At 49.1% G+C, this 23976-nt stretch overlaps 1 protein-coding gene across 2 annotated transcripts; it reads right to left on the bottom strand.

Moving 5' to 3' along the window:
* Positions 1-555: 555 nt before the first annotated feature.
* Positions 556-23544, bottom strand: NR1H2 (nuclear receptor subfamily 1 group H member 2). Of its 2 annotated transcripts, none has more exons than XM_083408218.1 (10): positions 23168-23544; positions 20957-21084; positions 17654-17731; positions 17336-17455; positions 15397-15666; positions 11355-11599; positions 7508-7687; positions 4934-5033; positions 2089-2297; positions 556-1197 (listed from the first exon to the last, which is right to left on the bottom strand). In XM_083408218.1, exons 3-10 carry the CDS (start codon positions 17691-17693, stop codon positions 1051-1053), a joined length of 1311 nt encoding a protein of 436 aa, XP_083264344.1. In that variant the 5' UTR covers positions 17694-17731; positions 20957-21084; positions 23168-23544; the 3' UTR covers positions 556-1050. The 2 variants fall into 2 exon arrangements, with proteins under 2 accessions (XP_083264344.1, XP_083264343.1); XM_083408217.1 differs by having other exon boundaries at positions 17336-17458; positions 23168-23324.
* Positions 23545-23976: the final 432 nt, after the last annotated feature.

A 23976-nucleotide genomic window follows, 5' to 3' on the forward strand; every position in this document is an offset into this window, starting at 1 on the left:
ATTCAGAGGCATACCGTCTCCAATAGTGGAGGTAGAACTTAAGCTTTCTCCTCCACAAACTGATCTAATTTTCTCTTAAAGCCATTAGTAATGTCTCCCATCCCTACTTTCTGAATTGGTCTGGGCTTCTGCTCTCAACCTATCCCTCAAAGCTGTAGGCCAAAACTTTAAAGCCCTAAACGGTCTCGGCCCTGTATACCTGAAGGAGCACCTCCACTCCAGCTGTTCAGCCCAGACACTGAGGTCCAGCTCTGAGGGCCTTGCGGTTGTTTCCTCACTGCGAGAAGTGAAGTTACAGGGAACCAGGCATAGGGCCTTCTTGGTAGTGGCACCCTCCCTGTTGAAACACCCATCAGATGTCAAGGAGCTAAAGAACTGCACAAGCTTTAGAAGACACCTGAAGGCAGCCCTGTATCGGGAAGTTTTTAATGTTTGATGTTACATTTTTATATGTGTTAGAAGCTGCCTAGGTGAGCAGGGTGCAAATAGTAAAAATATTATTATTATTATTAATCTCTTTCCATTCACACATACCGTCAACACCAGGCCAGATGCTTGGTTTGTCATGATCGGATTTATTTTTTATTTTTTCTGGGCATAGCCCCCCCCATACCAGGCCACCCCCTCCCCAGTGGGGCACACCTAGAATATCACGTAGGGCGGGTGTGTGTGTTCATTCTTCAAGAGCAGGAGAAATGAGTCTTTGTGGGGAGGGGGCAGCCCCCTTGCATCTTTCCCCTACGCACCCCAGAAGCACAAATGTGACCGACACCTCCCCAAAACCAGAAGTGGGGGAGGCAAGCTCTGTAGGAAGTACAAGTAGATGGGGGTTGGGGAGGGGGCGAGACGGGGAAAAAGTGCTTAGTAAACCCCCTTGATGCAGTTCCTCTGGTGGGATGAGTCCATCAGTTACAAGTCCTAATGCTGAGTCCGTAGAAGGATTCCAAGAAAAGGAGTACGTGCGTTAAGAGAGAAAAAGAGAAACAGAGAGAGAGAAGGAGAGACGTCTGTACGCTCCCCCATCTGTCCCCTCCCCCCCCAAAAAAATGTCTACTCGTGTACATCCCAGATCTCAGAGAGAAGCGGCGGAAGTTTCTTGTCTTGAAGACGCAGAGCGAAGACCTGCTCAGAGTGCACACTGCTCAAGGTCCGTAGGCTGACCAGTTTCATCAACATGCGCGGAAACATCAGGTGGTCCTGAAAAAGCCAGAGGAGGGGGAAACACAAGGGTTGGTCAGGCAGCCCACCACTCACATTTGGAAGGGCTATCTAAGACACCTAGCGGATGGAGATGTAATAGGGACACCGAGGTCCAGCTCCGAGGGCCTTCTGGCGGTTCCCTCACTGCGAGAAGTGAGGTTACAGGGAACCAGGCAGAGGGCCTTCTCGGTGGTGGCGCCCTCCCATCAGATGTCAAGGAAATAAAGAACTATCTGACTTTTAGAAGACATCTGAAGGCAGCCCTGTTTAGGGAAGTTTTTAATGTTTGAAGTTTTATTGTGTTTTTAATATTCTGTTGGGAGCCACCCAGAGTGGCTGGGGAAGCCCAGCCAGATGGGTGGGGTATAAATATTATTATTATTATTATTATTATTATTATTATTATTATTATTATTATTATTATTTCAGGTTCATTCCCACTCAGGCAGGGCTGAGAAAAGCTCCCTTCTGAAACCCTGGAGAGCTGATGCCAGTCAGAGTAGACAATATTCAGCTAAATGGACCAGTGCATCAAGGCAGCTCCTCCTATTCTTCTGTAACCTCAATTTAGGGCCCACTGCCATTTTCCATTCCTTGCTCTTCCCTTCTCTGCAGCCAAAGGGGAGGAGGTGACTTGAATTAGGGTTTCTTCTTCCCACCAGGAGACGTAAAGGTTTCAGGCTGAGGAGTCTCTCTTGAACCCAGCAGGGGAACTAGCGGGTGTCTCAGCGGCGCTTGGCCGCAGCCCAAGAGCAAATTCTGTGAGGCGTCCAAATATTTTTTGCCTCTTCGCCTGCTCAAACGATTTCCCATCACAGCGACTTCACCACCCACCCTGCGCATTCATTCCCCCACTCCCCCACGCACGCCCACACGCCCCCCGGACACCTGTGGGCGGTGGAGGCGGATATAAGAGCTGAGGGCCTCGATGTAGGGCTGTTGCAGAGCTTCCACCAGGCCGTGGTCCTGCACGTTGGGCCGGTCGGCTGAGAAGATGTTGATAGCGATGAGGAGGGCGTATTCGGCATCGTCCAGCTGCAGCTGCCGCATGGCCCGAGAGAACTCAAAGATGGGGTTGATGAACTCTACCTGCAGACCTGATGGTAAAACGAGGAGGAAGGAAACGAAAGCCGGAGCGTCAGGGAAAGAGAACGCACCTCACTCATGGCCACACAGAGACATATATTGTCCTTCGGTTTCACCAGGCCAGATTAGGCCTACCATTTGTCCCCAATTCACCTGCAAAGCCATTCTGACTGAGCCACAGCCCCCTGGTCTATAGCTGATGTCACCGTCAGGTGTGAGGCAGGTAAAGACATGGCCGGGACTAAAGGCGCTGTTGTCGTTGTTGTTGATTAAATTTGTACACTGCCCTACATCCATAGATCTCAGGGCAGTTCACCACATAAAATTACAATATAAAAAACACAAAATATATACAAGAATAACAAAAGCAAACCAATACAGTGTAACCTCGGTTTTCGAACACAATCCGTTCCGGAAATCCGTTCAACTTCCGAAACGTTCGAAAACCAAGGATCAAAGGCTGTCAGCAAGTTCAACGGGGAAAATTGAGAAACGCTCTTTGGAAGTTGTTTGATTTCCGAGATGCGTTCAAAAATGGAAGCATTCACTTCTGGGTTTTCGGTGTTTGGCTTGCGAAACGTTTGGCAGTCAAGACGTTCGAAAACTGAGTTTTGACTGTAACCCCCTCTCCCACAACACATTTAAAAGAGCATCGGTTGTCAATCAGGGCCTGTATACCTGAAGGAGCATCTCTACCCCCATTGTTCAGCCCGGACACGGAGATCTAGCTCCGAGAGCCTTCTGCCTGGTTCCCTCACGGCAAGAAGTGAAGCTACAGGGAACCCAGCCAGATGGGCGGGGTAGGTAGAAGGAGGAGGAGGAGGAGGAGGACTGGCTGAAGAGGAATGCTTCGGAAACCAAAGCACGGCTTCTGATTGGCTGCAGGAAGCTCCTGCTGCCAATTGGAAGCTGTGGAAGCCCCGTCGGACGTTCAGCTTCCAAAAATACTTCGCAAACCGGAACAGTCACTTCCGGGTTTGCAGCATTCAAGAGCCAAAACATTCGACTTGCAAGGCGCTTGGGATCCAAGGTACGACTGCATAATGAAGGCGCCAGCTGAACCTCCCTGGGGAGAGCATTCCACAAATGGGAGCTGCTGCAAAAAGGCACTGCTGATCAGCAGCACCCGAAAAGCCCTGCACAAAGTCCCGAGCATGGCACTTTGCTAGCTCTGGGATAAAGAAAAGCAATAGTAAGGGAAGCCCCTCACAGAACTACAATTCCTAGAGTTCCCTGGGATTGGTGGTTAAACCACTCTAGGAATTGTAGCTCTGTGAGGGGAGTAGAGGGTCTCCTAACAACTCTCAGGACTAGATTTCCCAGGATTCCTTGGGGAGAGACTGTTTAAAGTGGTATGATACTGCTTTAAATGTATAGTGCAGATGATGCCAGACTTGTGCCTGGGAAACATCTGGGAAAGAAGTGCAAGCAAATCCTCGCCAGAAACAAACTACAAGCAGAGACAGGAAACATGGAGATTGTGAAGCCATATTTACATATTTGTTTCCCTCTGGCAGAAAAGGACCTCCCCAGAGTGTGACGCATAACAAACTGCACATTGAACAGGCAGAACAGAGAGAAGCCAAGCCAGAGGGTCTGAGATAGACACACCCTTTATTTGCTTTAAAAAAAATACAAACTACGAGAAGAACTCAAATCAACCCTAGTAAGGAAACCAACTGGATTCCAGATCTCTTAGTGGCACTGCCCCCTTGTCAGGCCCACTGCTGCAGAAAGAAAGAAGGCTAAAAAGGAATGTAAACTCTTGTCAAACATGCCATGGCAACACAGCCATCCTTAGGCTGTCCTTTCACCTGGCTTGTAAGTAGATAATTGTTGATGCGCAAAGGAATTAATGGTGTGAATCACCTGAAAAGCAGACCAACTCTTGATGCTCCAGGCCAGACAAATGGGTCACCTTGAATGCATATGAAAATCCTCAAACTGCCTTCTTAAAAAAACAAAAGAAGTCCTACTGCCCCCCCCACCCACACAAAAAACCCCTTCAACTTTCAAATCTACCCAAAAAAACTGAAAGAAGACAAAAAAGAAGCACCTGCTACCTTTCCATTCAAGATATGACTTCTGTACTTGGGCAGAGTCTGCCAAAGCTTTGCTAATCTCACTGCAAAATCAGTGCTAGCAAGGAGATTCTTTTGGGAGGGGAGTTGCAACTCTGTTCAGACATGCTGGGTGCTGCGATGCCCTGTCATTTCCACATCTAGCGAGAAGAATGAGCCTCGTGTGTGGCAAGAGCCTGGATGAGGAAACTGCTGGGGCTCCCCAGCCCCTTGCTGTGCTTATTTATGACCCCCTGGCAAAGTAAAAACAAGGGCAAAAAAGGTGTAACATACTTTTCTTTAGAAAGAAGCTCTTTCTTGAGCAGAGGCAGCTGTTCTGGAGAGAGCTCGACACAACAACATACAAAAACAGAATTTGTTGGTGTGAGCTTAATCTGACCTGAGGTCTGGGTGTGTCCTTTCTCTGTGAAGTAGGACAGAAACGCTCACATACACCCTCAAAAGGCATTGATCTTCCTTCCTGGTTCTTGGTATTCTTCTGGCCTGCCACTCCAACGGGGAGAATTTTCTGGAAGGAGCCCCTCACAGCCCACACATACCTTCTCTCCTCTTCTTTCCCACCTCACCTGCACGGTGAAAGTCGTCCTTGCTGTAGGTGAAATCCTTAAGAAACGTGATACACTGGGTCTCGTGGTTGTAGCGTCTCGCCGTCTCCAAAAGCATGATCTGTGGAGGCAGGGCAGGGGGTGAAGTTGTACCCCTCTCTTGGAAAAAGATTGTCCAGCATATATGGCACAGACATATATGGACTAACTGACTAGGCCACATAAATTCCAGGCACCTTTCCTGCCCTAGGTTAAACCCATTCTCTTCCTTCCTTCGTTTCCCACATTTCCGACAGAAAGCCAGTGTGATGAAGTGGCGAGAGCAGCCTTTCTCAACCTTGGGTCCTCAGATGTTCTTGAACTACAACACCCATCATCCATGACCGCTGGTCTTTCCAGCTAGGGATGATGGGAGTTGTAGTCCAACAACCACCTGGGATCCCAAGGTAGAGTCAGTTCCCTGGTAAGTGGGATTGATGGTTAAACTGCTCTTGAGAAGTGTAGCTCTGTGAGGGAAATGGAAGTCTCCTAACAACCCTCAGCACACTTCACAAACTACAGCTCCCAGAATCCTATGCGGGAAGCCATGACTGTTGCAAGTGGTATCATAGACCCTTCAAGGTAAGGTGTGAAGGTGGCTTGAGTTAGTGAAACTTCAGTCCCATTTATTTCAGTGGGAACTACGTTAGTAATGACTTGATTTTAATTGATTCAATGGGACCTGTGTTCCACCATCTCAGTCTGAAATCAATACAATAAGAACAGTGGAAATATATATCAAACACAAGCAATGATTCACACTGGCGGCGTTAGACCACTGTTTAGCATGGCAATCCTCTAGTGCAGATGCAAGGAGTTGGGAAGCTCCTGTTTTTCACAGCTACAGTTTATTGTGCCATCCTAACCCTATATTGTGGTTAATGTTAACTAGTTTGAATCTGGCTTCTTTCAAACAAATCGAAATTATTATTCATTACAGTGGTACCTTGGGTTACATATGCTTCAGGTTACATACGCTTCAGGTTATAGACTCTGTCAACCCAGAAATAGTACCTCAGGTTAAGAACTTTGCTTCAGGATGAGAACAGAAATCGTGCTGCGGTGGCAGCGGGAGCCCCATTAGCTAAAGTGGTGCTTCAGGTTAAGAACAGTTTCAGGTTAAGAATGGACCTCCGGAATGAATTAAGTACTTAACCTGAGGAACTACTGTACTGTTTGGGCCAGCATGACACTGTGGTTTATCAAAAGCAGAAGCAATGGCTTCCAAACTCCTCTTTGTGGCTGTGCCGGAGGAGGAGGGGTGAAGGGGGACCTCATAGATTCCAGATCCAGTGAAGTTTATCCCTGTCATGCTAAACTATGGTTTAGTGCAAATCTAGATCCAGGAATTCTGTTCCCACAATAACTTTAAGACATTCACTGAGCTGGTAAACACATTGGACTGAATTGCGCTCCACCAAAATAATTTTAAAAAAATAAATCAGTGCATTTGGAAAGCTAACATTTTAGCGCTAAGACAGAACCATTCTCCCTGAAATGCTGGCTTTCGACGCCCACCTCCACCCCCGGATTCAGTCATGTGAGCATACCAACCTACATCATGCTAAATCTAAAACCATCACCAATGAGAAATCCAGCCTCTTGTCTTGCGCTCATTTTTCTCCCACACACCGCAATTACCCTCAAGTTGCTTTCACAGTAGAATTTCAGGCCTTGTTTGTCTCTGGAAGCAGCAGGCCTGCTGCCACTGGATTAGGAATAAAGGACACTGCTGCATATATCTGAAGGAGCGTCTCCACCCGCATCGTTCTACCTGGACACTGAGGTCCAGTAAGTTCCCTTACTGCAAGAAGCCAAGTTACAGGGAACCAGGCAGAGGGCCTTCTCAGTAGTGGCACCCGCCCTGTGGAATGCCTCCGACCAGATGTCAAAGAGATCAACAACCACCAAACTTTTAGAAGACATTTGAAGGCAGGCCTGTTTAGGGAAGCTTTTAATGTTTGATGTATTACTGTATTTTAATATTTGGTTGGAAGCCGCCCAGAGTGGCTGGGGAAGCCCAGCCAGATGAGCGGGGTATAAATAATAAATAATAAATTTATTATTATTACTGCTGCTACTACTACTACTATTATTATTATTATTATATATTAAAAGCAGAAGATTTGTCCCCATAGCATCTTGTTGGATTGCAGTGACTCTCCAGGGTTTAAGTCAGGAAACTCATTCACACAATCGATTAAGCCGCCCTTTTTACCGGCAAATGCCGGGAACTGAAGCTGCAGACTTTAGCATTAAAATCACTGGCTCCCCTACCAAGATTCTACTTCCTGGTTCTTCACTGTTGTCGGATCTGCGAGTTCTTCCAAGCCTCTTCAGCTAGGTAAAGAGAACCACAACTTCCGGGACCGGAAGCAATGTTTCTAGCTGGCTTAAGATGCTAATGCTGCAGTCCAGACTCCACTTACCTGGGAGCAGACCCCAGTGAATTCAGCGGGACTTACTTCTAAGCAGATATGGTTAGGATCGTGGCCATATAATTCGTAAGCGATGAGTCGGGAGAAGCAGGAGACGCTCTACCCCGCTCTTGCTCACCTCGATGGTGGAGGCTTTGAGCAGCGCGATCTGGTCCTCCCGCGACAGCTGTAGGAAGCCAGGAACCTGCTTGGCAAAGTCCACAATCTCCTGCACCGAGATGATGGCCAGCTCTGTGAAATGGGCAAAGCGCTGTTGCCGTGCTTCTCGGCTGTTGGGATCGCTGCCCATAGGCCAGGGCTGGTGAGTAGCAGGGAGGCAGGCAGGGGCAGGAGGAGAAACATGGAAGGAGAGAGAAAGAGAGAAATGAGGTCATTCTAGGGCAGGAGACCCTTAACAACGCACAGGCTTCGCCGATGCAATCCTAAGCCTTACCCCCAAATCTCTCACCTACCCTGTATGATCGACAAGGGGGTGAGAATCAAGAAGACAAGAGCCAGGGATCCCTTCCAAACAAGATCCAGAAACCCATGCTCTCCAACTCTCCCCTGGTTATTCTTCTTAACCACCAGGATTACCATGACTCTCCCCACACATCCAGCAAAATATACCCATTCTGAGTACATTGAACAGGGCCTGGATAGCTCAGCTGGTTAGAGCGTGGTGCTGATAACGTCAAGGTTGCAGGTTCGATACCCATAAGGAACAGGTGCATATTCCTGCATTGCAGAGGGTTGGACGAGATGATCTAGAGTTCTATGATTTTATGATTCTTGAGTCAAGAAAATATATTTTGTGATGGGGGAGTGGCGACAGAGGAAGAGGATTGAAATGGGAGGGAAATCAGGGGTAAAAACAGATTAAACAAACTTAAACATCCTGGCTCCAAGGACCCCCAAAATTATGCGAGGTGTTCTATACGTCTAGTAAGCTCAAGTGCGAGTCAATGTTAAACACGGCACTTGCTGTGTACATAACTTGTTTAACTAACCTATCAAGGCAGATTGAGCAAGGCAGGCCAATTCAAGGCTTGGTTTTGTTTCTTGTTATCAGGATAAATAAGCATCTTGGTTCAAGATAGGAAATGGGGATACTGGTCTGGTTCAGAAGTCGGGCCCGTCTCTGAAAGACATGCCTTTTACAGTGGTACCTCGGGTTACATATGCTTCAGGTTACATACATTTCAGGTTACAGACTCCGCTAACCCAGAAATAGTACCTCGGGTTAAGAACTTTGCTTCAGGATGAGAACAGAAATTGTGTGGTGGCAGCGGGAGGCCCCATTAACTAAAGTGGTGCTTCAGGTTAAGAATGGTTTCAGGTTAAGAACAGACCTCGGAACGAATTAAGTACTTAACCCGAGGTACCACTGTATTCCCATTTGAACACATTTATTTGTGTTGCGTTGGGGTAAGAAAGACCAGCTACACAGCCCATTCCGACGTCTCTAGAACCAGCGAAAATGGGTGCGGAAGTTGACATGTTTGCCACATGCCCCTGCATCCATCCTTTAACGAAGGATGACGTCTTCCTGAGCCCAGATCCGCCCCCCTTGAAACTCACAGCCCTGCTCCCATTGCCAGAAGGCTTCCCCACCCTGACAGCCCTCTCTACTTTCTTTGCAACAGTAAGGGGCAGAAAGGGCTGCTGGGAAACAGAGAAGTGTCTGCTTCTCATTCTACTCATCCCCACCCAATCTCTTTTATAACCTTGCTTTGGTGCAGGCAATTGAAAAGCACCAGTCATCATGTGTCTGTGAGCAATGAGGGGGCGGAAGTTTGCCCTGGGACACGCGACGGGATTTGCGGGGAAGAATGCATTGTAGCTGGAGCTGGAAAAGGGGAAAAGATTGGGGAAAGGGGGACATTCCACAGACAGGGTGTACGGAAGCGTCTGGGAGCCTTAGAAATAAAACCACGGAAGTTACAAGCCAGCAATGTATAGATGTTTGTTGCTGTACTTCCATGCTGACTGTGGAGAAGAAGAAACTGCCAGCTCAGCAACTGGCATGGAAATGCAGACTACCAGTCTCTTAGCAGGCTAGTTAAAAATAAAATAAAACAATTGGCCTTCCACCAAGCTGACTAATGGAGCAGGGAGGAATAGAATGATTCATCTCCTTTCCTTCAGCCTGTTGAATTTCTTTTTTATACTTTTCAGGTTTATACACTTCACTGATTTTACAATCATTTTGACATTTCAAAACCTGACTTCCTTCCCCCTCTTTCTGTGTTTCCTTAAATTTATTTTTAATATCTTCTGCATATCCAAAATTAACTTCATTTGCTCATTTCTTCATCTTCTTTAAATATACAGTCATACCTCTTGTTACGTTTGCTTCAGGTTAAATCTCTTCAGGTTGCGTCCCAGAAGTACCGGAAAGGGTTATTTCTGGCTTTCACCGCTTGCACATGTGCAGACGCTCAAAATGACGTCACATGCATGCGCAGAAGCAGCGAATCGCAGCACGCACAGATGCGGGTTGCGTCTGCTCATTTTGAGCAGAACGGACGCTCATGTCTGGAACGGATCCTGTTTGCAACCAGAGGTACCACTGTATACCCCTATAAAACTGCAGGTTATAACACTACTGTAATCCTGCCAGGTGGGACGCGGGTGGCGCTGTGGGTAAAAGCCTCAGCGCCTAGGGCTTGCCGATCGAAAGGTCGGCGGTTTGAATCCCCGCGGCGGGGTGCGCTCCCGTCGCTCGGTCCCAGCGCCTGCCAACCTAGCAGTTCGAAAGCACCCCCGGGTGCAAGTAGATAAATAGGGACCGCTTACTGGCGGGAAGGTAAACGGTGTTTCCGTGTGCGGCTCTGGCTCGCCAGAGCAGTGATGTCACGCTGGCCATGTGACCCGGAAGTGTCTTCGGACAGCGCTGGCCCTTGGCCTCTTTGAGTGAGATGGGCGCACAACCCTAGAGTCTGGCAAGACTGGCCCGTACGGGCAGGGGTACCTTTACCTTTACCTTTAATCCTGCCAGGTGTTCTTATCTGTTTACAATTTATCTGCAAATATTCAATAAACCATTTCCATTCTTTTTATAAAAAGTTTGTTATCTTGATTTCTTATTCTTCTGATAAGAGTTGCCATTTCTGCACATTCCATAAGTTTTTGCATCCATTTTTCCTTTGCTGGGACCAGCCTGCTAAATTTCTGGGCTGGCTGAGGAGGAAGAGACTTGCCTTGTGCTGCAGAAAGCACAGAAACAATGAGCTGGTGGGAGACTGCTCAAGGTACCTTGACTATAAAATTGGAGAAACCAAGAGAGATATAGCAGAACTGGCAGCATATCTCTTCTTTCTCATATCAAAAAATGCAAGAAGGGCTTTTACACTCGCCAGAAGCTCAGCTCTGTCCTCGCTGGTCCTGGACGGATCCTTTAAAAAAGTCCCATATGCTCAGTGACTTTGCACCTGTTTATTGGGGGATATAGGAAGCCCAGAGCACTTGTTCTTTAGACGTCCCTTTTATGAAGAGGCACGTAGTGAGACCATTGATCCCCTGCTGGTGAGGCTTGGTGACCTCCCGGAAAGGCAAAAATTCGACCTTTACCTGTTAGGCAAAGATAATAAGACGACCCTGATGGTTGCCAGATTCTGTGTACAGATCTGTAGGCACAGACCATCCCCCGACTCAAACTAGTTCATTAAGAAAATCCCCAAACTCGGTTCCATGGGTGACTGAGTCATCTCTCTGCGGTAGCTTCTCTTAAAGTGTCTATATGCTTATCGCATTTATAAATTTTAAATTCATTGTTGCACATTGTTTTAAATGTTTGTTTTCATTTTGGGATTGTACCCCCAAGTGTGTTTTATAAGCTAGTCTCCGACCGTAATAAATTATCAATCTATCTAATAAAGTCAGGCATTTCTGGAGCATCAGAGCTGGGACGCGATACGAACGAGAGCTGAACTTCACATAACTTGCACGCCCAGACTTCCATTGCTAATATTGTCTTTGATTACCGTGACTTTGGGCTGGTCACTGAAGCTCCTCTTGTTGCACTGCTGTTGTGCTGCTACCAGCTGCCGGATCATGCCCTCCTGCTGGGGCGTGAGGGGAGCTGGTTCGGGCTGGGGCAAAGAGGGGTCGCAGGGCAGAGGCGGGACTCGTAGAACCTCGCCACAGCCCCCCTCACCTCCCGACGCCCCTTCTCCCTCCTGCTGTTTACGGATCTTCTTCTTACGGATCTGCTCTTCCGACAAAACACCTAGAAAGAAGGAGAGGGGAGGAGTTATTGAGAACGGGTGGGATCACAAAGAGACATCTCAGTTGTTCCTGCTACATCCCGGTATGCCCCATGGAGGACCTTAAGGTCCATAAATAGCAACACCAGAGAGGTCCCGGGCCCTAAGGAAGTTAGATTAGCCTCAACCACAGCCAGGGCCTTTTCAACACTGGCTCCGGCCTGGTGGAACGCTCTGCCTCATGAGACCAGGGCCCTGCAGGATCTAATTTATTTCCGCATGGGCTGTAAGACAGAGTTGTTCCACCTGGCCTTTGGCTTAGAATCAATTTGATTCCCTCCCCCTCTTTTTTTTTCCTGTGAAGAGGCTGCATTTTAATGTTGTATTTTAATCTTGTTTTTTAAGTTGTATTTTAATCAACTTGTTTTTATTCTTGGTTGTTAGCTACCCTGAGCCCGGTCTTGGCTGGGGAGGGCGGGGTATAAATAAAATTTATTATTATTATTAACATTTATTATTATTATCAGCATCCCCAATCCTCTGACTCATCCCCTGAAGTCCCTGGCTGTGAAATGTCTCCCTGAACTCTGCCTCCTGCAACCATTACTAACGTTTAGACACGATGACACATCTTCCCTATTTGTCCAACTCTCTAATTAACATAAACTGCTTTCAGAAGTGCGTTTTTTTGGTAACCACATTGCTGGTTTCTGTGTAGCTCAGACTCCAGATCCCATGTGCCCCAGCCAGCATGGCCAATGATCACGGATGATGGGAGCCACAGGCGCCATCTATGTGGGGGGCCATGGGTGCCCGGTCACCCACAAATTTTCAAAGAAGGGGCCGGGCACCCACAAAGTTCCACGTAGCACGTCACACAGCCCTGGGCATCTGCGGGGGCAAGCTGGCGCACCTGATGGGAGTTGTAGTTTAGCAACATATCTTGAAGGTTACAGATTCCCCCCTCCCTGCTCTGTTATTATTTTAAATCAGGCTTCCTCAAACTTGGCCCTCCAGATGTTTTTGGCCTACAACTCCCATGATCCCTAGCTAGCAGGACTACTGGTCAGGGATGATGGGAATTGTAGTCTCAAATCATCTGGAGGGCCGAATATGAGGAAGCCTGTTTTAAATCTTTTTTTTTTCACAAGTTGTTTGTCGCCAGCAATTTACAGTAGTTAAGAACTTAATTTGTTCTGGAGGCCCATTCTTAACCTGAAACTGTTCTTAACCTGAGGTACCACTTTAGCTAATGGGGCCTCCCGCTGCTGCTGCGCCGCCACCGCACGATTTCTGTTCTCCTCCTGAGGTAAAGTTCTTAACCCGAGGTACTATTTCTGGGTTAGCAGAGTCTGTAACCTGAAGCGTCTGTAAACTGAAGCGTCTGTAACCTGAGGTTCCACTGTATAATGTATTGCTGGGATCAAGGATCTACAGGTGGACTTTCGCTCTGGAGAGAGCGCAGCCCCCCTACCCCTTCCCCTGGGCTTAGAAAAGGCAGAGTCTGTGAGGACGGGCTGGTTTCAGAACCACAGATGAATGGCAGCAGTTCTCCCTTGTGTTGCACTGATCTTCGGAGAGCTGTGGGACTTCTTTCTGCTTTTGAGATGTAGCACAAGGAAGATGAGCTCCCATCTCTTTCCTCAACCGCGGAGGAGGTCAACGGCTCACCGAACCCCATCCCACCCCCCAGTTATGTTGGGTTACAGCATTGCATAATGCCATAAACCCCTGTCTCCCTCTCTCTGGAGGGAACACAAACAGGGGAGGGTCAGGACAAGAACAAGAGTTGCCAAGAGTTATTGACAACCAGTGCTTGATATCTTAGCGATGTATCGAATCAAGTTCTACTCAGAGCAGAAACTACTGAAGTTAATGGACCTAAGTTTGTCACGTGGGCCTTGTTGGCTGTGCTGCCACTGGGCCACCCAATTGGTGATGCACAACAGGGCCTTTCAACGGTGGCCCCCTGCTTGTCGAATACCCTCTCTGGTGAGTTGCGCTTGACTCCATTCACTTTCGGGAGGAATCTGAAAACATTACCTAGGCGTTTGGTGGCTGAGGAATACTGCTCCTAGCAACCCCAAGATTGTTGGACGGAAGCACATTTTTAACCATTAACTGCTTTTGGATGTTTTCTAATTGTGATTGTTTTTAGAACGTTTTAATTGTTTTACAATTGTGCCTCTGTTTGCCGCCCTGGGCTCCTTGGGAAGGAAAGGTGGGATACAAACCTAATAATAATGCTGATTTACTTGAATGGCTCTGATAATGGCTAAGCTTGGATACAGCCCTTAACCTTAAGGATACCTTAAGTATCACCTCTTCCCATACAAACTGAACCGGACCGTGTGCATGTCATTTAAGGGCCTTATCTATGTTCCCCATCACAGAGCGGTTCAGAGGGTGGCAACAAGAGAACGGGCCTTTTCTGTGGTGGCTCCCTGACTGCAGAATGCTCTCCACAGAAAAGCTTGTCTAGCGCCAGAATTACATGTCTTTAGGGGCCAGGCAAAAGCATTCCTCTTTGGCCGGGCCTATGGCTATTAAATAATCTGATGACCTGTGAAAGTGTGGGGGAAGAGGACTGTTATTACCATATTTTTCGCTCTATAAGACGCACCTTTTCCCTCCTAAAAAGTAAGGGGAAATGTGTGTGCATCTTTTGGAGCGAATGCAGCCCGCGCAGCTATCGCTGAAGCCAGAACAGCAAGAGAAAAGCTGCGTAGTAATCCCTCTTGCCGTTCTGGCTTCAGGGATAGCCGTGCAAAGTCTCTTCAACAACATTTGATTCAGAATATTTTTTTTCTTGTTTTCCTCCTCTAAAAACTAGGTGTGTCTTATGGTCAAGTGCATCTTATAGAGCAAAAAATACGGTAACTATTTTATTATTTGTCCGTCTGCCATAATGGTTTTTTTATGTTTTTATTACTGATGTTCTGTAATGCGTTTTTAATGTTGTACATCACCCTAGGATCTTTTGATGAAGGGTGGTATATAAATTTTAATAATAATAATAGTGGTAGCCCACAAGACGAATGCCTCGGAAGACGAAAAACTCGCTAGACGAAAGGGTTTTTCGTTTTCTGAGGTGCTTCGCAAGACGGATTTCCCTATGGGCTTGCTTCGCTAGACGAAACGGCCCGGCCTCTTGTGTCATAGCAACGGTCACTGCACACACGCACGCTCGCTTCCCCGCTCCTCCGGCTCCCTCCCACCTTCCGGCTGACGGTTAGTGCCTCATGCCGCTGCCCACCCCCTCGCGCGCTCCCCTCAGAGAGCCGTTGCCGCCAGCGCCTCTCTCTCCCTGGAGTCGCGCTCCTGAGCCCCGCCGCCCTCCAGCAGCCGCGTCGCACGGTGGCCACAACGCGCGGGTGACTCTGAGGTACCGGCTGCGGCAGCTGTCCTGCTTCTCCCCGCCCCTCCCCGCCGTTATCAGTGTTTAAATGCAGTGGTGCTTCGCAAGACGAAAAAACTCGTAGAACGAAAAAACTCGCAGAACGAATTAATTTCGTCTTGCGAGGCACCACTGTAATCTGGAATCTGTAAACTATGCTGAAGCCTGCAGTAGTGGAAAGGTGGGATATAAAATATTTAAAACAGGGCTGGGGAACCTCTGGCCCTCCAGACTTTTGCTGGACTCCAACTCCCATCATCCATCACCATTATCCATGCTGGCTGGGGCTGATGGGAGTTGGAGTCCGGCAGGCTTCCTCCCTGGGCCTGCTTAAAAAAGAAAACAAAGCAAGCCAACAAATTCCATTTTGCCCCTTTCGCCCAAGCCAGATCTCAGCGGTGCCTCTTCTCGCCAACTACTCACATTCCTCTCGCATGCCCGCCTGCCGGCACTTCTTCAAACGGCACTCCTGGCACTTCCGGCGCATGTACATGTCCATGTGGCACTGCCCACTGCCCTTGCAGGTATACTGCGCCCCCTTGATGACGCTGCGCCGGAAGAAGCCCTTGCAACCCTCGCAGCTGAGGACGTTGTAGTGGAATCCCGAGGCTTTGTCCCCGCACACGCTGCACACTTCATCGCCCAGCATCTTGGGGGCAGGACCCTTCTTGCGCTTGCGGGTCGGCTCCTCAGCTGCAGAGGGAAGGAAAGTGGCTTAATGGAAGCCTGCGACCCGCCCCCCCCCCCCGGCTTCTTGGTTACTGTCAGGGGTTCAGGAGCAGAGGCACAGGGAAGGGAGGAAATGGAGAGCGAGGGGGAGGAGTCCGAAGGAAATGTCAGCGATGACAGCGGTCCGAGGTCTCTGAGTCTTTCCAGTGAATCGGATGATTCACAGAAAGGGGCTCCCATGGTCAGGGCAAGGGGGGTGCCTAGGGGGACACCCCAGGAAGAAGGGGCCAGAGGGGACTCAGAGAGCAGCAGTTGGAAATCCGGACCAGCGTCCACACCAGAGTGCAGTAGGGGGGAGGAGTCCCAGGCATCGGGATCAGGCGGCGCGCTGCCAGCGGGAGAACATGAGGGAGGATTGACCACGCCTCCGTCGGGGAGCGAGGAAACGGTCAAGAGGAAGGTTGAAGGCTGCGCGCGCGCGCCAAGTTCAAATGTACAGGAGGGCGGCACTGTTGGCAGCCCGGATAGGGAGCCAGGTCCTAAAGCCCGCCGAAGAGAGAGGGAGGAGTCAGGGGGGTCAACGTCTGCGTCGGAAGAGTCCAGGAAGGAAGGAACCCCGGGGGGTAGCAGGACCCAGAGGAGAAAGGAGAGACGGAAGAGGTGGAGTAAGGCTAGAGTCTTAAACTGGTGTACAGGGGGCGGAGATTCAGATGGAGCTTCGCCGGTCTAAACCCTAGACGTAGAGCTGGGGCGCTGCGGCTTGAAAATGGAAACTGTACTTCAATAAAGACTTTTGTACATTACTACCGGCTAGCGTTGGTCCTCTGTGAGCTGGGACCAGGAGCCAGCTCTGACAGTTACGATTTCCGCATTGGGCACCATGCTAAACTATGATCTGGCACAGGAGCAGGGAACCTGTGGCCTTGCAGATGCTGCCAAACTTCCCATAAGTCCCTGCCGGCATGGCCAGGGATGATGACGCGAGCTGTAGCCTGGAACCAACTGGAGGACTGCAAGCTCCCCATTCTTGGTTTATTTATGGAGTTGTGAGCCAGCCTCACCTCCTCACAGGCTAACCTGTTGTCTTCCTTCTCCCACTTGGATGGAGGGTGGAGTTTGGGGTCTTTCACTCCTGTGTTTGGCTAACCACAGTTTTGTTGTGTTGTCTGACCCAGGAAACCGTGGTTAACATTAACCAGGCAGAGGGCCTTCTCGGTAGTGATGCCCTCCCCTGTGGAACGCCCTCCCTTCAGATGTCAAGGAAATAAACAACTATCTGGCTTTTAGGAAACATCCCTGTTTAGGGAAGTCTTTTAATGTTTGATGTTTTATCATGTTTTTATTATTCTGCCGGGAACTGCCCAGAGTGGCTGGGTAAAGCCATGCGGATGGGCGGGGTATAAATAATAAAATTATTATTTATCATTATTATTGCTATGATAGGTTCCAACAAACCAACTTCAGAACCGGAGGCTGAAGTAAAAAGCCGCCGGCATTATTATTTGCTGACACTGAGCGATTTTTAAACCCACATTTGTAAAGGCCTTAAGGAACAGCGGGGCCACAGAATCATAGAAATACATAGTTGGAAGGATCACCTCATCCAGCCCCCTGCAATTCAATGCAGGAATCAACAGCCAAAAAAAAATAAATTAAAGAAATACAAAGCCGTCTACATTCTTCTCAAACTCACCCGCACTGTGCGTAGAGCTCTCTCCATCGTCTGTGCAAACCACCTCGATTTTCACAGTGCTCTGAGACTCTGGCTTTTCCTTTGACCACTCGTCTTTGACCTGAGAAGCGGGCTCCCCATCTTCTGTGTGTGGGGGGTGGTGTTTTTTTTGGGGGGGGGGGGAAGAAAGAACAGCAATGGAGAATGAGGCAAGGAAGTGAAGAAAAACTAAAGAGTTATATTGTTTTCTTTAAAAAGCCCGCTTCTGTTGTCCATTTGGTAGTAGTGGGCTGTTTGGCGGGGGGGGGGGGGTAGGCAAGTGGTAAGTAGGTGGCTTACCCAGTGGTAACTGAAGTTCATTGGTGCCCGTTTTGGCCATCTCAGGGTGTCAGCCACAGCAGCATTGCATAGCCAGCCCTGGAATCAGGCAGACAAACAGAGGCAGTTCAGCCATTTTAAGAAATGGCTAAATAATAATAATAATAATAATAATAATAATAAATTTTATTTATATCCCGCCCTCCCCAGCCGAAGCCGGGCTCAGGGCGGCTAACAACAATAAAACAGTACAAAAGTACAGCACAAACAACACTCTAAAATCATTCATTATAAAATTAATTAATTCAAGCCACTGGCAACCATTGGGCCAGAGCTCCGCGAAGATTGCCGAGGGAGGGAGTCAGGCTGTGCCCTGGCCGAAGGCCTGGCGGAACAGTTCTGTCTTGCAGGCCCTGCGGAAAGATGTCAAGTCCCGCAGGGCCCTGGTCTCTTGTGACAGAGTGTTCCACCAGATCGGAGCCACGGCCGAAAAAGCCCTGGCTCTAGTTGAGGCCAGCCTAACTTCTCTGTGGCCTGGGACCTTCAAGATGTTTTTATCTGAAGATCGTTAGTTTCTCTGTGGGGCATACCAGGAGTTATATACCAAGTTAAACCATCTACCTCAGTGTATTCTGCTCTGACCGACAGCTACTCTCTGGGCTTTCAAGTAGGGGAGATTCCCAGTCCTCCTGAACCAGGGATCTTCTGCACCTCTCTTTAGCAAGCGTTAACCAGCAAGTTTCACAAAGGTGGTGTAACTCTTGAGCAAGCCCCAAATCCCCTCCTCAGAGCTCAAATTTCTAGAGTGCTTTAATACTCAAGTCTCTCTTTATAGGGAATTCTGGGAATTGTATCTGCGGGAGGGGAGGGCAATAGGGGGTCTCCTAACCATTTTCACCCCCCTTAGCAAACCACAGTTCTCAGAGTTCTTTGTGGGGAAACCCAAGGCTGTTTAATGTGCTACGACACTTTTAAAAACGGATAGTGCCAATGTAGGCTTCCACCAGCCTGGTTCCTCATTTCTCCTCCATTTCCATGGAAAAGGGAGAAAAGCAGCATTTCCTCATGTTGCCTCTTGGAGGGTCGGGGGTAGGGAGGAGGTGATTTAACTTGATGGGGGAAATTTGGGGGTGCTGCAATTTGGTCCTCCTGCCATTTATTTCTGAAGGGTTGCAAAAGAGCCGTCCCAATACAGCATCTGCTTCCCGTTATCTTCCTACGTTCAAGGAGGGAACAAAGGGCCTCTTCTGGCCTACAGCTGCTAGCTCCTATGAGGGCCAGCCCAAGGCATTTTGCTGCCTGAAGCGGCACAGGAAATTAAACCAACTTCCGTCTCTGAGTCAAAGGCCACAGCAGCCCAAGGCTGGCCAAATTATTAGATACCTGAGGCAGAAAACCCCATAGGGGCTTCTGCCTGGGAGCAAAAAGCACAACAATACATTTGCTACCTTTACATGACATCCAAAAGAAGCCACCTGAGGCCATATTTCTCTGCCCAATGGTAGGGCCAGTCCTATCTCCTGCCATGCTGATGTCCATCACCCATAAATTCAAACTCTGGGTCACCCTAGAATCATAGAGTTGGAAGAGACCACAAGGGCCATCGAGTCCAACCCCCTGCCAAGCAGGAAACACCATCAGAGCACTCCTGACATATGGTTGTCAAGCCTCTGCTTAAAGACCTCCAAAGAAGGAGACTCCACCACACTCCTTGGCAGCAAATTCCACTGTCAAACAGCTCTTACTGTCAGGAAGTTCTTCCTAATGTTTAGGTGGAATCTTCTTTCTTGTAGTTTGGATCCATTGCTCCGTGTCCGCTTCTCTGGAGCAGCAGAAAACAACCTTTCTCCCTCCTCTATGTGACATCCTTTTATATATTTGAACATGGCTATCATATCACCCCTTAACCTCCTCTTCTCCAGGCTAAACATGCCCAGCTCCCTTAGCCGTTCCTCATAAGGCATCGTTTCCAGGCCTTTGACCATTTTGGTTGCCCTCCTCTGGACATGTTCCAGTTTGTCAGTGTCCTTCTTGAACTGTGGTGCCCAGAACTGGACACAGTACTCCAGGTGAGGTCTGACCAGAGGTCTCACCCTACGTACTTTAAAAACCATCGATTCAAGAGGGATTAAAGAAGGTACTTCTGCATTCAACTTCTCCTAAAATGAAGGTAGGGAGGCTGCTGCGTCAAGATGCAAAGACGGCTACCAGTTTAGACAGCTCTAAAAGCGGATTTGCACAAATTCATGGCAAGCAAATTTACTTCTCTGAGCTGTGATGGTTGAATCATGGGCTTCTCAGAGGCAAAGCTCTCCTTACGCTCTTATTTTCTACTCCAGAAGATTTTTAGGGGGCTCTGAGTCTTCTTCACACACTTCTGGAGCCTTCTCCCCAAAATGGTCAGCACAACGTCAGAAGGTATATTATTTATAAGGGAAGAGGGGTGATGCATTTTGACCTCTCTGTACCCAACAACTATGCAACTTGCCCATCCTTTCGTTCCACTTCTCTTTTCTTAGCTGAGATTAAACGAGTTTGGATTCGGAAAACCTTGGGCTTTTCCAGCTCAGCCAGAGTCTGGCTGAATCGTAAGTCCCTCACTCCATTGCAACTTAGGTCAGCGTGGGTCCCTGAAAAGGGGTGTTCCAGAGGCGTTGTGGGGGTGAGGCAATGCAAGGAGAGACTTAACGCCTGTTCAACTTGGCCATGCAACCTAAAAGGACCCAATCCTCAATGCCTGAGTCCACACTCGCCTGCTGGCTCAGCTGGCAGCAGCCTCCCCCTCCCAGAGGTTCCTGAACAGAATTTGCAACAGGTTAACTTACACAGGCCTAAGATACACCACCTTCCTATAGTTAGGATTGCTCTGACTGCCTTTTGGTTCCATATTTCCCTGCCCATGAAGTTTCCAGTGTGGTGTAGTGGTTGAGAGCGGTAGTCTTGTAATCTGGGGAACCGGGTTCGCGTCTCTGCTCCTCCACATGCAGCTGCTGGGTGACCTTGGGCCAGTCACACTTCCTTGAAGTCTCTCAGCCCCACTCACCTCATAGAGTGTTTGTTGTGGGGGAGGAAGGGAAAGGAGAATGTTAGCCGCTTTGAGACTCCTTAAAGGGAGTGAAAGGCGGGATATCAAATCCAAACTCTTCTTCTTCTTCTTCTTCTTCTTCTTCTTCCTCTCTCCTACTGTTTCACTCACATCGTTTACAGCTTTTCACTGATATATACACACACATGTGTGTTCTCTCTGTGACACACACTGAAACATTTCCCACCCACTTTTCCCCACGTACAATGAGAAAATACAGACTTGCCCTTAAAACTCACCTTTCTCCCCACAGTGGGGAAGAGACTCAGCTATTTGACAGCCACATGGCAGGGCTTATGGGGCAGAAGCACGGCAGTGGGGAGGAGGGGCAGTCAGCCAAACAACAGACCTGGGGGCAGGATGCAACCTGAAAGGGAAAGAGGAGACAGGTATCAACATATCCCCCTCATTCTCCCATGCGTTCTACACATGATGGATGAAAGAGGGAAATTCCCTCTTCCTCCTCCAGTTTGACACACTAGCCATTTACATTTTCCGAAATGTAGAGTTGGAAGGGTCATCTGGTCCAACTCCCTGCGATGCAGCCATCTTTTTGCCCAATGTAGGGCTCAAACTCACAACCCTGGGATTGAGAGCCTCATGCTCTACCAACTGGGCTATGTTAAAAGACGTACACAAAGTTCTGAGCTAGCTATGGAGATCCCAACAATCTCAAGAAATACGCACAAGGCAGGGGTTGCAAATATGGTACATGCCAGCTGTTTCTGAACTACAACTCCCATCATCCCTGCCCATTGGTCACGCCGGCTGAGACTGATGGGAGCCGGAGTGCGCCAACTGGAGGGCACAAAGTTGGCTACCCCAGCTGTAAGGAAACTCAGCAATACTATCACCATCCCCTGTGAGTTCAGAGGTGAGTCGAAATGGCAGAAGAGGGAGGTATGAGTAAATTTAAGGGAATTCCAAGGTTTGCAGAATTGCAGGAACATTTTTAGAAGGGGAAAAATCACAACAGGCCAACGAAGACTGTGCATGCTCAATGGCTGTGAAATACTGACTGGCTGGGGTGTGTTGAAGGGACAAATGTTGGGGTGAGGGCATTCAATTTATTATCCTGGAAGATAGCAGACATCCTGGACAGAAGTTGCACTTCACACTGCAACACGGTGTTGCAGTTCCCAACTTATTCCTTCCAACCCACACCCAGTATTCCAGATGGTGGGGGCTTGCGTAAAGCGGCTGTGTGGCAGAGGCGAGACTCAAAGCAGGAACTCCCAGATTCATAGCTCAGCCTCTTCACCACTGAGCTGCTACTCAGCATGGCATTTTGTTCCAACGCCACTAACCAGAGCAGGTTCCAATTGCCTACAACCCTGGGCATAGCTTTCAAAGGCTCTGCCATTCCCCACAGCAACTCTCTGTCTCTCTCCAGGGCCTTTGAGGACTTATAAGGAAATCAGCCCTGAGTGCTCACTGGAAGGACAGATCCTGAAGCTGAGGCTCCAATACTTTGGCCACCTCATGAGAAGAGAAGACTCCCTAGAAAAGACCCTGATGTTGGGAAAGATGGAGGGCACAAGGAGAAGGGGACGACAGAGGACAAGATGGTTGGATGGTGCTCTCGAAGCTACCAGCATGAGTTTGACCAAACTGCGGGAGGCAGTGGAAGACAGGAGTGCCTGGTGTGCTCTGGTCCACGGGGTCACGATGAGTCGGACACGACTAGACAACAACAACAACAAATTGATGTCTCTTCTTTTCACTTCCTCAGTGTGCTTGCTGGTGGTGGTGGGGGTCTCAAACAGGGGCAGGTGGTCTCTTGCAGATCAAACTGAAAAGGCGAAGCCTATTCTCCCCCAGATGCCATTACCCTCCTTGGAAGTGAGGCATCCCCCACCCCTGGGGATAGCTGGGTGGGTGGGGGGGTAAATCTAGTAAATAAAAAGTATAGATTGTAGGAAGGTTTTGACAGATTTTTCTGAGCGCTTGGGGTCAAAAGAAAGTAAGTCAAAACAACTGTTGTTGTTGAGACATTTCATTCCGAATCTGCTGGGCAGAGCCAGATGATGATGACAGGTGGGTGTCCTGCCGCCCCCTAACATAAATTCCGGCTACGCCTATGCCCCCCGCCCGAGATCCTTGCTGCGCAAGTGCCATAATTAGGGACCCTCGGCGCTCGCCTCTCTCAGCGAGTCTGCGATCCTGAGTATAAAGCCCCTCTGAACACGGCGGAAGTTGCCTCCGAGCAAACCTTGCAAGCGATGGCGCAGCAAACCGCTGAGATCGACTGCCCGCGCCGAGCCCCCGGGGTGCGGGGGTGGGTGAAAAGGGGGGGGGTTCTCTCTTCGCCAGATGTTGGCACTTTCTCGCGGGGGAGACCCACGCACTTGCGGGTGTGCGTGTCCGGCGGCCCCGATCCCACCCCCTCCCCACGGATCCGTCCCGGGACCTCGCGGCCACCTCTCGTGCGTCGCAGCCCCGACTTTTACCTGTCTTTTCAGGCTCTCCTGCAACCTCTCCGCTTGGGTATCCAAAAAAAGTGAAAACACTGTCTCGCACACAGGATCAAGGCGCTTCCGGGAACCCTTGCTAGGCGTCACTTCCCTTTCCAGCCTGGGAAACCACCCCTTCTCCGGCAGGCGCCTCCCCACCTACCCGGCCAGCGCAAGGAGCCGTGGTCTGCGCGCACCGGAATATCCCGGAGAGGGAGAAGAGAGCTCCTCGGGTGCGCAGTAGTATTGGGAGCAAGTCGCAATCCTGAAGGGCCATTGCATATTTTTTCCCCAGTCACGCAGGAAAGCGGCGATTCGGTGACTCCCTATGATAATGTCGATTTCACGTGGACCCGTCTCCCAAAAACGCTGGCTGTGTAACTGCGCGCACAACATAACCTTGCAAGCGAACGGCTTGCTCCCAAAGAATCCTGGGAAATGTAGTTTGCAGGCGTTGGGAGTTGTAGCTCTGGGACGGGGCTAAACTACAGTTCTCAGGATTCTTTGGGAGAGAAGCAGTGTGTGCGTGCCCTTGTTTGTGTAACCGCTTTTTCTCCTCGTAAAACTGCCCAGAAGCCTGTTTTGGCATTAAATGGTATAAAAATTCATAATAATAGTAAATAGCAATTCACCCTCTTCGAGAATGGGCACCATGATGGGGTTGAAAAATACATATGATGGACTCTTATGGGTTATGCTGCTGAAATTTCAACTTCACGGTTCCTGCTATTGTGCAAAAACAGCCAAGTCCCCTTGACCCTCAAAGGGTTGCTTTAAAATGGGATGGGGAAGAGCGACGCATGCAA

This window comes from Podarcis tiliguerta (assembly GCF_965153285.1).
Source record: "Podarcis tiliguerta genome assembly, chromosome: 13".
In the NCBI taxonomy this organism is placed as follows: Eukaryota; Metazoa; Chordata; class Lepidosauria; order Squamata; family Lacertidae; genus Podarcis; species Podarcis tiliguerta.